Genomic DNA, 13,953 nt, shown 5'->3' with positions numbered 1-13,953 from the left:
AGGTACCCTGATGCCCATCACAGAAAGTAGCAGAGTAACTCTGATGTCTTTCTACACCTTTGTGTCAAAGCTGTCACCTCTTAGAGTGTCTGCAAAAAACAATTGAATTTGGTCATAGTCAGATCACGCCCTTAGTTGTTATTGGCTATAGAAATCTCTCTGCTTTGATCATTTTAGTGACCGGACAAACTAGATTCAGGACAAACGTTTCATTTTTAAAAAAGTATCAAGAGACTATATTCTTTGAGTTGAAGCTGTTTTGAGGAAGAAGAATCTGCAAAACAGAGTAGACACAGATCCCACGAGGAGCAGCCCAATTCTTTCCATCCCCCATTGTCTTTCTTCTGTTTATGTTCAGCTACAACCTGATTTTAATTGTTCCTGCTGTAGCTCCTCAACCCTCCCTCCTCCACCAGTCTGTATTGAACTGAGCTTGGGGGAGGGCAGGATCACTGCAATACTTTATACATACAGATAGTTCCTACACTGTTGTTCCCAAGGCCTAGCAGAAATGGTGAAGAGAAGCTGCCCCAAATAGGATCGTAGAATTATGGGCAGTTTATATAAGAAAGGTTCTCCAGAGGTCTTCTGGTACTTTTCCCACTGAAAGCCAACTCAGGTTTCTACAGGCCCTTTCCAACTGAGGTTTTTTTTCCAGTTGAGTTCTCCAGGGATACCTCTCAGGGCAGCATGTTGCTTTATTTGGCTACTTCTTGTTGAGAAAAATAAAAACTAAAAGTAAAAAATCCTAATTTGTAATTAGACTTCCTTCTGCTGCGATTTGTGTCAGTTAACTCTCATTCTGTCTCTGTGTGTCTCCTAGTAAAGTTTAGCTCCATTAGGTAGCTGTAGACAGCAACAAAAGATTCCCTTAGCCTTCTCTTCTCCAGGCTGAACAAGCCTGTTTCTCTCAGCTTCTCCTCATATATGTTCTCCAGGCCTCTGAGTGCTTTGATTGCTCTCCACTGGGCTTACTCCAGCATGTCTGTTTCTTATTTGACTGAGGAATCCAAAACAGTGCTTCCGATGTGGTTTTACAAACGCTGAGTAAAGAGTGATAATCACTTTCCTTGACCTAAGGGGCTGCTATAGCCCAGGGTGTGATTGGTCTTCTGTGCAACAAGGTCGCACTGCTAGTTTATGTTCAACTTGCTGTCCACCAAGCTCCCTAGGACTATTCCTGAAAAACTCCTTTTTATCCACTTTTCATAGAATCATTAGGCTGGAAAAGACCTTAGAGACCATCAACTCCAACCATACCTGTCTACTACTAAATCATGTCCCCAGGCACCACATCTACCCCCTTTTTAAACACCTCCAGGGATGGTGACTCAACCACCTCCCTGGGCACTGATAAACCAGTGCCTGATAAACCTTCTGGTGAATATTTTTTCCTGATGGACAATCTAAACTTCCTCTGACACAGCTTGAAGCCATTGTCTCTTGTCATGTCACCAATCAGTTGGGCGAAGAGACCAACACTCACCTCTCTACAACCTTCTTTCAGGTAGTTGTAGAGAGCAATAAGGTCTCCCTTTAGCCTCCTCTTCTCCAGGCTGAACAACCCCAGCTCCCTCAGTTGCTCCTCATAAGACTTGTTTTCCAGCCCCTTCACCAGTTTCATCATTCTTCTCTGGACACGCTCCAGAGAAATGTCTTTCTTATAGTGAGAGGCCCAAAACTGAACACAGTGTTCGAGGTGCAGCCTCACCGGTGCAGAGTACAGGGGCAGAATCACTTCCCTGATCCTGCTAACCACACTGTTGCACCCAGCCTGTACTGTCCATTCAGGAATAGCCTCATGCAGGACTTTTTGTTGAAAATTGTGAGCTTTCTCTTAGACCACTTGTCCAGCCTGTCAAGGTGCCTGTGGATAGCAGTCCTATCCCCAGGGCTAGAGCCCCCAGTTTGGTATCATATGTGACTTTGCTGAGGATGCATTCTATCTCATCTCCAGCTCATTCATCAAGATGTTCAACAATATCAGCCCCAGTATCCACTCTTGTGGAATACCACTTGTAATGGCAACCATCTGAAACTTTTATTGCTGAACAGAACCCTTTGAGCTTAAAAGTCCAACTGAATTTCCAGGCACCTTAGTCCACCTATCCAAAGTAAATCTGAGTTTGGCTGTGAGCACTCAAAACAGCTCCGGGTATATTTACTCCTTATGCAAAGGCATCCCTGTATTTCTGTTGTGAATCTAAGCTTGTACCTCCATTACTGGAAGAGAAGTGGAGGAAGGATTGACCTGCAGCTGACCATTGGGTGAAATCATTGCATAAAAGTACATTATACTTCTTTTTTTAAAGGATGCTATGGTTAATTTTTAAGCCTGTTCATTCTGTTCTGCTGCTTTCCTTCCCCTAATCCATTTCCTAGAACGTTCTATTCCTCCTGAATCTCATTCAGTCAATAAACTGCCCATTAAGAGGAGAAAAAGAAAGTTGTCTGGCTGCTTCTGAATGTAAAACCCCAAACCTCTTGTCTACATGCAACTATAAAAAAACACCTAAGAGGCTATTCAGCCCATGAACCATATTTCCTCCACTGTTGCTACCACATTGACTGAACACCAAACTAGGAAAAGCTTGGATTGATGTTTACTCATTATGCCCATCCCTACAATTAGACTTGGGAAATACTGTTCATATTATAATAAATATTTACCACCAGTGCAGGATGTGTTTCTCCTCTTCATGTATCCAAAGTAGAAAACTTGTTGACATTTCAATCGCTATTAAATATGATGCTTTTGAGAGAATCAAAACAAAACCAAAAAGAACCCGACATAATTTAAAGCAATGTTCCCTGTTAGCTTTCACTTTTTGGTGCTTTCTGAGGAAGGAAAAAACCATAGATGACATCATGAATACGGTCCAGATCTGATATAAATGGCTGACCCTTGAATTAAATAGACCTAAGCTGATTTACAGGAGCTGAGGATCAAGAAATAAGGTCTTTTTCCTTCAAAGGTGGATGATCCTTTGCTGGAGAGTCCAAGACAGATTCGTTTTGGAAGATGTACTTGCTTTCCTCAGGGCAAATATTCAGCAAATTCCCGGAGACCTCCTCAGATTTTAACCACGGAAAACAGACTTTGTGTGATCCCTTTTTCCAAACTTGCCTGCACAAGGAGATTCAATGACTGGATCACCCGCATGGTAACCTTGTAGAGTCTGTACTATTCTGTGATTCCTGTTCAGGACAGCTCACTCAAAGTCCATTTATTCTGACCTGATGTAGAGTTGTGACACTCTCTCGCACTTTCATGTTTTGAGGCACTGACATGTAAAACTGTACACTCGGAAATAATGGAGAGTGTTCATGAACATGAGAATCAGTCTATGAAGGTTAATCAAAGGAATATAAGCTCCAGGTTTAATATGGTTGACAAAATACTTTGCGTGGTTATTGGATGTATAAAGATGGACATTTTAAGTATGGGTACAGGAGTTATGTTTCTTTTTTGTTGTGTGTGGACCCTCTAATTCTGACATACTGGATGTCTATGCTGTGAGATAACATAGCTCCCTAGTTCATTCTTCACCTTTGGCTCCTTGATCATCCACTGGGCACAGAAATCAGTCAGCACCTTATCTTTCTCAGGGAGCAACTTGTCTCTTGTCAAGAAAAAAAAAAATTTGAATGTAATTAGTTTATAGTTCAATCCAGGAACTACTCCTGGAAGGTGGTTTGTATAGGACTGCACTCTGTCTGGCACCCCTTTCCAATACTTCAGCACTGCATCAGAAGACTTCACACTGTAATATTCCCACATGCCCTGATGACGTTCTCCAGTGCGCACAACACAGATCCTCAGTTCCACGCTAAAAACTCTCTGATCTAGAAAATTGCAACATCTCTCTCTCATAATATTGGACACTGAGAAATGCAAAAAAAAAATTTTTGTCTGAAAACTGAAGGAAATCAAACTAGGCCCTTAGAGACAAGTACTATGTACTACTATGTAGCAAGAGTGTGGCCACCCTGTTCAATGAGAGCTAAACTCTGACCATTGTGTGTACAGCCACTCCATAGTCCCTCATCTGTTACTAGGGAACCTTGGTTGGAGTGGATATATTTTAAAATGTAGATTTAGCTACTTGTCCATGTCTAATTTCCACAGGTCAAAGATGAGGACTTCTAAATTAACAAAGTTCAAAGAAAATACAGAAAGATTTCCCATAAAGTTGGGAGCAAGTCAAGAGATAGTTTGACATAGCTTATTAGTATCTGCAGGAGGAAATAACATTTTTTAATAGAGGGCTTGCTAATTTAACAAAGGTTCAGCAAGATCAAATGACTGCAAGTTCAAAGATGTGTTCAAATTAGAAATATGGGAAGTATCCTTCGTCAGGATATTTATGCATTGGAATAACTTATCAAAGTTTGTGATAGATTATCCATTATTGTAAATTTTTAAATCAAGAATGAATGTTTTTCTAGAGGTTATGCTCTATTTAAGGCACAAATTGACATTGAAAAATCCTATCGCCTCTGTTATGCAAGAGGTAAAAATTATCCTTTCTGACTCTATCACTTAAATATGTATTTAGCCAGGACTTTGTTTTCGTCTTAAATGAAATCACCTAAACACCCAGGCAAATGAAATCACAAATAACCTGCTGTGTAAGGATTTCCTGCATTATTAGCATTGAAGAGAGGAAAATTTCTTTAAAACTTTGCAGAAATTTTCCACATTTCCCCTTGTCACTTTTCTGTTTAAGTCTCCTATTTCAAAGTGCTTTATAATAAGATATGTACCTGGTCATCTTTTTGTTAGTTTCAGCTTTTAGCACCTCCTTAATGACTTGCAGATAGGTTCAGAGATGCATGCTGAGTAGCTCTTGGGTGATACTTGTGTAAGGCAGTGATGAGACACATCTTTGAGACAGCTCTCCTCTGCTCCATTTAGATTGGTCATTGCCATTGTGCTACAGCAAATATAAGCTGGAACCTCCCTCCTTTCTCCCTTTGCTGATCTGAAGTTAGCTGTGTTACCTGAGGTTTACAACTTCTGGGGTTTTTCTGAGCAAAACCTTTCCCAATCTTTTGAATATCAAGAAAATTTAATGATTAGTCTCCTGTTGGGTTTTTTTTCCCTCTTTGAAGCCATCGCCTTAGTTTACCAACTGAGAAGTCCTTCAAATATTTGCTCTCCACTGCCTTTAAAATGTAATCTCTGCACCCTAATGCTCACAGGGTTTATGGAGCACAAAAGCTATAAGAAAAATGAGGTGTTTAAAACCCACATAAAGAGCTTCTTCACAGATGCGTTTAATCTGCAACGCTTTGCGTGGGATTCAGGAAACGCAGGGATACAAGAATGGTTACTGTCCTTCCTGTCTTCCTTGATGCCCAAACCAAGTAGAGCAGCTGGGTAAAATTCTACCTTCCCTTTCTGATTTTGCTAATATTTGTCTTTCTGCCAGCCACGTTGTTTTCCTTTATAGGATTTAAGAAAATTTTATTAGCAGTTTGGGCAGGAAAGTGTATGACTTTGCACTGACTGAAATCTGTGCAAGAGAAGGCCAATTGCTCCAGAGATACAGACGATTTTTTTTCTTTGCTGACCTCAGAGACCTGTAGAATTGCTGCTTTTCTTCACAAGACCCTAGAAGATAGGAGGGAAGCACGTTACTTGGCAGGATGGTCTTTAAGTAGCGAGGTTTTTCTCTGTAGACTTTGTAAAAGTCTTGTGCATCATGACAACTCTCCCGTGCACCATTTTGACCTCTGATTCAAGGACATTTTTCTGTAGCAGCCTTTGGGGCTTTGAGAAAGTTAGAGAAATTCCCCCAGAATCCTTTTTTATTTATTTTTTTTTTCCAGTTGCTCAGGAAGAATAGCATCTGAACAATAAAGAAACAATTAGGAAACCAGGAAATTCTGAGCTACCATCAGTAGCTCTGTAAGAAGTTTGAATCGTTCTCCAGTACATCCATCTTAACTCTGCCTAAGGAGAAACAGCATACTTTGGAAGAGGAGAACAAAGGAAATAAAAGTGTTCCATTCCATTAAATGGTCATCAGGAAGCATAAACAAAATGTTTATAATGCTCCAAGAGGAACTAGGCTCCCAACAGAGTGACTGCACTACATTTCAACATGCACTCTATCACGGTTTCACTTTCAATTCATGTGCTGAGAAAACAAGGGCTATTGCATTCTGTCTCCGTGCCCAGGGGGGCATCCACTTCCCCTTTCAAAACAGCTTCTCAGTCCTGATCTGTTTTCTCAGAGAAAAGTTCAAATGTGGAGCCATCATTTATTCTCGATTAACACATTGTTCATCTCTACAAGGGTTTGGGTTTTGGGTTTTTTTTTACATTGCAGAAGGCTTTTTTGGAGAAAAAGGCTGGTGGATGTAAGTTCATAGTTAAATAATGTATCAGGATACTTAAAAAATGTGTTAGAATGACAGTCCTTTGATCATACTGTGTTAAAAGCTATAGATATAAGCTATGGTTTTATTATACTAATGATACAGCTAATCAAATTATGAGCAGCAATTAGATAGTGGTCTATAAATCAAGTTAAATAAATGCAGTGATTTTCATCCACACAAAACTTAAAATGAAGATTTAAAAATGTGTGCAGTGACTTGTGGAATTGCAGCTTTAATTCAGTTTTTAACCCCTAGCAGTCATATACTTCTGGTTTTCTATTTACTCTTGATGCTGTGGGTGGAGGGCAGAGGCCACAATTGGTGCAGAGGGGTAGCCCAGTGAATTCCAAATGCAGTTCTTAGCAAAAGCGGTCATTTGAACTGTGGTCCAGTAGAGGTATAGTCACATTCCTAGCATTATCCACTGTGATCACTTCCATTGATTTCAGGTACAATAAACTGGAATTGAAAGAACTTGCATAAGTATGTGCTAGACTGCTAAGCAGTCAGCACTATTATAGTGCTTCTCCTGGGACTGCAAAGCTACAACTCCCTTCCATAACACCTAAGACTGAACTCGGCTTTTTAGTGCCAAATCTGCTTCACTAAACATGGTATCTTACTGGTTTTATACTGCCTTAAGTCTCTCGGTCAGTTATTTATTGCAGCAAATCTCCATAATGTCAGCCCTATTTAGAATTATTTCTCACAGCATCCAAGACTAAGTGGTTTGGTGCACGGTCTTTGACATGCTGGGTAGGTACTCCAAAAGCCCCATAATATTTTTAAAACTCACTACCGCTTTATTTTGAAGGATGTCTTGCCTCTTTTTTTGTAGGTATTGTAATGGTATCTATTTGCTATCTGTCTGGATGTTCCACTGTTATAAGCTTAGTTTTGAGAACAATTTTTTTTAAAACCTGACAAGAATAGGCTCTGAGATGCTGCTCACATAATGTGGTGTTGCCTCAACAGCTCACAAAAGCATCCTGTTCCACCTGAGAGAAACAGGCAGGGTAATGCTTACAGAAAATGATCTCTTAGTAGCTGCATTTTTTTCGCCAGTGGCATTTAGGTTTTTTTCAATCACCTTAAAAGGGCCATTGTAATAAACTGATTGAATTTGAAAGCTTGTCCAGCTTTTCTGTAACTTCTGTAAGTGATTCTGTTATATCTTAAAATGTTGTTTATTACTTTCTACTCTACTCTATCTTCCTCTCTGAGTTTCAGGAAAAGCCATAGCCTGTGTTCCTGAAGCAAGAAGTGGGGATGCCTGGTAGCATTCCAAGGGAAATTGCTGATGTTTCTGCAAACATTCCATTTACTATTCAGAAGATTAAAATCCAACATTTTGTTCTGGAGCAGATTAACCACAAAAAAAAAAAAAAAAAAAAAAAAAAAAACCAATCCAGAGTATTTTTGCTGAGATGCACCTGCTGAAACCATTGCTTAGTCAAAATATAGGAAAGACAAAAAAAATTCATTCTAGTTGAGTGAAAATAATGGGAAAAATACAGAACATTCAGGTGACTCCCCAAAGTTTTGTTAGAGCCAGGATGATACATTTATTTTCGTTTTCAGGTCATATAACCATTTCAAATAATATTTTTAATTTGTATTATTTCTGAAGTAAGAAACGTTATTTAGGAGTGAGTAGGTTTTTAAAATGTGCCAAAAAAAATTTGCAGTATTTCGCAACTGAAATGTTTTCATCTAGATATGTTAATTCAGAATTATTGCCTTGTGTTCTCCAAGCTATTCCCCAAAATCTCTTTTTTTTTTCTTTTTAGGTTTTGAAGGTGGGGTGGTTCTGTGTGTTCTGAAAGTACACTTTTGTAGAAAATCCTTTTTTTGTTTTTTCTTGTTTTCTGGTTTGTTTGAGCAATTCAGAATCTGTTCAGATTTTGGTAGTTCAAGCAAAATCTCACCAAGCAGGGGCAGAAAATGTCATTTAAGTAAAAACTGGACCAGGATGTGTTCCATGTATTTAGCAATAAGATATTATTTTTCCAAGAGCTCTGAGATTTTTGCATCTCTGTATATGTCTGAACTATATCCTCAGGATAAGGAAAATACATTGTTCTGTGACTGATCATAGTTTGTTTAATACTCATGAGACATTTGCGTTGCCACTTTTTTCTCTTTGTTTATTTGCTGCCAAGCTTTCCCTTTGTTTTTCTCAGGTAGGTTAGGGCAGGAAAATGCTGCACTCATCTAAAGATGAGAAATCCCACTGCCTGGGGCCAGATGTTCATGAAATATTCCTTTGATTATTTTTTTTTTTTCCTCCAGTCTCTTCCTCCCCCAGCACAGCAGCTGAGGGTAAGTCCCTTTTCCCCTTGTGTTCAGCTGTATGTCATCTTGAATTTAGTCTGTGATTTCAGTCGGTTTGACTCTGAGGGAAGGGGCTCCTCAGGCAAATATTTCCCTTTCCTTATTTCAGACACTTTGCCTGCAGACTAATTGCACAGATTGGAGTTAGTTCATTTGTTATGTTTGCTTTTGGTAACAAAATGTTATAGAAGTAAAACTGAACTGCTCTGTTCTCAAGAAAATGTAATTTTTCCTCTGCACGAACTATTTAAAAGTTCCTGAAACATGTTCTCTTGCTTTGCTTTTACACTAAAGCACGTTAATTAGGTGAATAGTATTAAATTCTCCTCTTAGTAGAAAACTCTTATTCTCACTAGTACTAATGAGTAAATATTTAAACTTGCTGTAAATATCCTCTAGCAGTTTTTTTTTATAGTAGCAGTAAATTAGAATTCCACAGCCTGAGAAGCCCTGACAGGCTATGCAAAGGTGTTAAACCCAAGCCTGTAGATGAATTAAAACAGAAATCACACCGAAATTAATCTTGATGGTAGAACATTAAAAGATTGTGAATATTTTTAGTAGCCATGAATGCCTCATAACTTAATGCATTATTTCTCACGTATATTCCAGTTTTTCCACCCCATCTGCCTCTTTTACTCTCAGCTGCTACCATGATAGGCCCTCAGGACAGCATAATCTCTTTAGCTGTGATGCCATAATCTGCTGCTAGCATGAGTGGAAGACAAAAAAATTGGAGAATATTGCACATTTCTCCTTTTCCTCCTCAGACTGGAGGCTTAAAGAAATTAATAAAAAATGTTTTATTGTCTACAAATTATAAATGCTATTATATTAGAGTTAACTGAATCTTGCAATTAGTCTTTATTTTTCTTAATAAAGAATCTCCTTAGTTGTATTTCACTGTTGAAACAAAGCTGAGAGTTCTCGCCAGCTGGAAAAAAATCCACTGCCAGAGTGGAGTTTATCCAACCCAGTTTATAGCCGCAGTGCAAGGAATCTGCTTCACATCGATCTTGAATTTCAGACAATGCACAACAGCTCTCTTAGAAACTGATGCACGCATACTACAAACTCCAAATAGGCTTCGATTTTGCTGGAGAGAAGACAAACACAGTGGCAGAAATACATTGTAGCATGTTTTGACAATAAGTCCCTTTCCAATCCAACAGCTGGAAGCAGAAAGGTTGACTGAAGATGAAAGGGGATCCCTGCAGTACAGGTTCCAGCATTCTTGGGAACCAGATGGACTGAAATGGAAAACAGAACTAAAACAGGCCACAAAATTCACTGCCAGAAGAGGTTTCATGGCAGTTCCAAGTTTTACTAGAAATAAATTTGCCATGTCATAAAACTGAAGATAGGAATAACCTGCACCATCCTTCGTTCTTTCCCGATTAGTGCAGGATTGTTCCAGGTATAATTGCTAATGGTTGTATAGACTTAATTTTTAAAGATTCAGGTCATAATGCATATAATCTGCCGTTTTTAAGTTATTTCACCACAAAGGATCTAGGAGAATTTTTCAAGTATTCAGTCTACATTTCCTTTCTTGTTCTCAGTACTTTTACTTTTATCATCTTAGACTCCCTCGGGCACTTTTTCCCAGTGTCTGCTTTTTGGTGTTTCATATCCCTCTGCATAGATGTTATGTTTCTCTACAGTTGCCATGATTTTTATTTTTTTTAAGACCTCTTGTAATGTCACTTGCAGATCTCATTACTATTCTGTTCACTTCCCCCTTCCACTAATGAAGACGTGAAACAACACAGAACCTATCATTGCTCTTACTAGATACTTCCTGTCAACCTGCTAGGCTGCTGTTTATCGGTACTTTCCTTTACGGTCCTCCAGTTTGCATTCCCTCCCCATGACATTGCTCTTACCTAAGTCTTCCTGAATTAATTTTTCAATTCAAATTTTCTGAGACACTGCTGGCAAGCATTTTGGTGATGCTTCACCCCAGCTTCATTGCTTCCGCTGCTCTCTCTTCTTCTACACTAGTGATTTTGTCCAGGCAAAAAACAACTGAGGAATAGCAATACATGTTGGGATGCCTGTTTCCCTCCTTCATGTATAACTTTCCAATGTGACGATCCTGCTCTATGCACACTTGCAGCCCTAATGGTGGGCTCTCTCGAGGGCTAGGTTGTAAACAGCTTTGGTTATCTCTTATTCAGAAAAGTTTCAGGCATTTAAATCAGGTGTGTGATTAACTTCTTATTAGGAGATGAAGGGCTGCAATTTCATCTTAGGCAGTATATGTATTGCATCCTACGTGATAAGTATTAAGGGACAGATTTCACCCTATGCACATTGAGTAAAATATTTTAGGAGTAACAAAATTCTTAGTCTCAGGATGATCTTGATTTCAGGACAGGTAGAAGCTTATCTGAACAGTGGGATTTTGGGAGAAGCAGATCTCTGTTCAGTGTGAGCTGGCAGAAATGGAATCATACTAGATTAGGATTGTCTTTACCCTTTCCTTAGCAGACAGTAACTTGGTAGAATGTCCTCTTGGATTGCGTAGCTTTTCAGAAAAAAGGATTGGAGAGAGTCACTTCTGAGTGTTAGGAGATTCCTTCTTTCTTTCTTATAGGATATTGTCTAATTCTCTTTAGAATGATAGTGACCTTTGGATGGAGTTAACCTCCGCCATGTGAATCACATTTAGTGATTGTTCATTACTTCATTTTTTAAGGAATAATCCCAATGCTAATCATATCATAATAAAATCAAGTTTAGCAATTAAGGAGGCTACTAGAAATAAAGCATCCATCTCTTGCTTCTGCTCTTTGCAGTTTCACTCCCCTTTGTCTAATTTAGCCTTCTTGCAAGTCTTGTATAACCTAGCATTTGTCTGTATACCATCTCTCCCTTTCTTCTCTGCAGTTTCAGGGGTTTAGAAAAACCTAAGATAGAGGCAACTTGAAACGCAAAACGTTTTTTAGCCAACTTGCTGTGTCAGCGCAGGGTAAGAGCTGTAGTTTCCAGTGATAGACCTCAGCTCATGAACTGGTTTTAACTGTAGAATCAGCACATAGACAGAAAGGGCCTAAAGTGACATGCTACATCATGGCTTTTCTTGTTGTCTGCACTGTGTTTTCCTTCAGGGGTTATCTTGCTACTTCTTGATAAGTTACGGAAGATGAAATGGGAACAGATGTGGAGACTCACGGCAGAGCGGGAGTTAATGAGCATGCTATCCACTTCACTGGCTGACCAGGTGAGTGAGTGATTGCAGCAGAGTGGTATATCCTTTGCTCCATGGATTGAAGAAGGTAAGAAAGGGAATGGGGATGAGATGTGGGAAAACAGGAGAGAGGGTAATAGCACACCATTTGTTGGATAGTTCAGGGGAAAACATGAAGGAGTGGATATTTACTCATAAATTTTCTTTTTTTTTACCTCCTCGTCACAGATGATTCATAAGATAGGCAAATGGGATTCTCAAGCTTTAATTGTCAGTCCTCCTTTCTTTAACATGAAACTCTCCAGACACTAGAATTCCAAATATACTATGTCTTTTCCTACTGGTTGTGGTCTAAGCAGACTTCAGTTTGAGTCTCCAAATATTTCTTTACTGTTTCTGGCAGATGAGTCCCGACAGTCTTTTGATGTATTCCTTGCCACAAATCCTGTGCGAAGACAAAAGTGCTGCTATCTCCCTGCCACAGATGGGAAACTGAGGCTGAGGAGAAGAAATTGTGTGCCTATACACAGAAATGCATATTTACCCTCCTTGTGCTTCCTGCCAGCTCTCAGTTTTAAATCCAGAAACCCTGTTAATGTGGTACTGGACCTGAACCAATAAGTCTTGCCCAACATCTTGAGTGTATTGACTCAATACAGCATCATATTTAGATATTTCTACTGCTTCTGAGATATATCTGGCTAATTACCAGTCACCACTAAGTAAGCATGCTGCTTACTGTGCACATAAAGAGATACGCTTGCATGCAGTATCCTTGCCATGTTGATCCAAAGGCTACTGAAATTCACTATAATGGTTCTTTCAATTTCACTGTGTTTTCAATCAGGTCCTGAGTCACTGGCTAATACCTGTAAGGGACAGAATTTTGCAGAGTGGACCAAGGTTGCTCATGTCTTAGCCTAGTGCCTTAACCATCAGACTGTCCTTGTAACTTACTTCTCCAACTAGATGGCAGCATCGATGCATTCTGTCTCCTGTGGTGTAGACTGTTCTGCATATTGGCCTTACACGTCCTCTCCATGAAATGCGTTGAATACTTGTTGCAACAATAAACTGCTAGCTAAAATGGAATCGTAGAATCATTTAGGTTGGAAAAGACCCTCAAGATTATTGAGCCCAACCATTAACCTAATCACTACCAAGTCCACCACTAAAACATATCCCTAAGTGCCATGTCCACACATCTTTTACACCTCCTTCAGGGATAGTGACTCAATGACTTCCTTGGGCAGCACGTTCCAATGCTTGGCATCCCTTTTGGTGAAAAATCTCACATAGTAATTCACCTTGAAGCAGTGCAACTGCTGGGATCACTTTCATCCCCTTTATTGAGAAGTGATGCAGTACTTGCTAACGGCAGGCAGTTTGTCATTTACTGCATGTTACTCTCTCTGGTGACTAGATGAAGAACACATCTCTTGCCAGCAGGACAAGATAAATGTTTTTAAAACTTTGCTGGAGTCCATTACCTCTGTGTGTCAAGAGAACCGGTTTGTCTAGTTCAGATCTATATGTTGCCCCTTAGATTGATAGCACCCTCTATGGAATTATGACACAAGGTTTGCAAAGTTCAGCTCGCATTAATGTATACAACTGTTTCTCTGGTTTTGTCTGCTAGGATATCTTCAATGCGGTCATCAAACAAAATCCTTTCCTTGTCTACCAGCTCCCATGTTTCTGGAATGTGCAGCTGTCTGATCACACCCGTTCTGAGCAGTGCTACAGAGATGTGTCTGACCTGAAGGTATGTTTCACAGGAGGTTGGATGAGTGGTATCCTTTGGGACGGAGAATGCAGGACTCCATTGTGACAGAAAGATGTATTAAATAGGGGGGAAACTAACATGTATAATTTATGAGGACACCCAAACCCAAACAAGGGTGGCAAATACGGCTTTGGCTTTGTGCATTTGGACTGCAGAAAAGTCAAAGATGGATGCTCCTTTGTTGATTGGCAAAGTGTTAGAGAAATGCTTCACCTTACATTCCCTACCTGTCACCTATGCCACTGCACAT

At 39.6% G+C, this 13,953-nt stretch overlaps 1 protein-coding gene across 3 annotated transcripts in view; it reads left to right on the top strand.

Annotated features, from left to right (window-relative positions):
• Positions 1-13,953, top strand: part of LARGE1 (LARGE xylosyl- and glucuronyltransferase 1) — a 284,444-nt gene that overhangs the window by 222,601 nt on the left and 47,890 nt on the right. For all 3 annotated transcript variants that reach the window (XM_054062457.1, XM_054062449.1, XM_054062466.1), the window contains exons 8-9: positions 11,838-11,950; positions 13,557-13,682. In XM_054062457.1, coding sequence (XP_053918432.1) covers positions 11,838-11,950; positions 13,557-13,682 — 239 coding nt within the window. The remainder of the gene's footprint in view (positions 1-11,837; positions 11,951-13,556; positions 13,683-13,953) is intronic.

This window comes from Cuculus canorus, chromosome 1 (assembly GCF_017976375.1).
Source record: "Cuculus canorus isolate bCucCan1 chromosome 1, bCucCan1.pri, whole genome shotgun sequence".
Taxonomy (NCBI): domain Eukaryota; kingdom Metazoa; phylum Chordata; class Aves; order Cuculiformes; family Cuculidae; genus Cuculus; species Cuculus canorus.
This window is presented reverse-complemented; position numbering and strand designations above follow the sequence as displayed.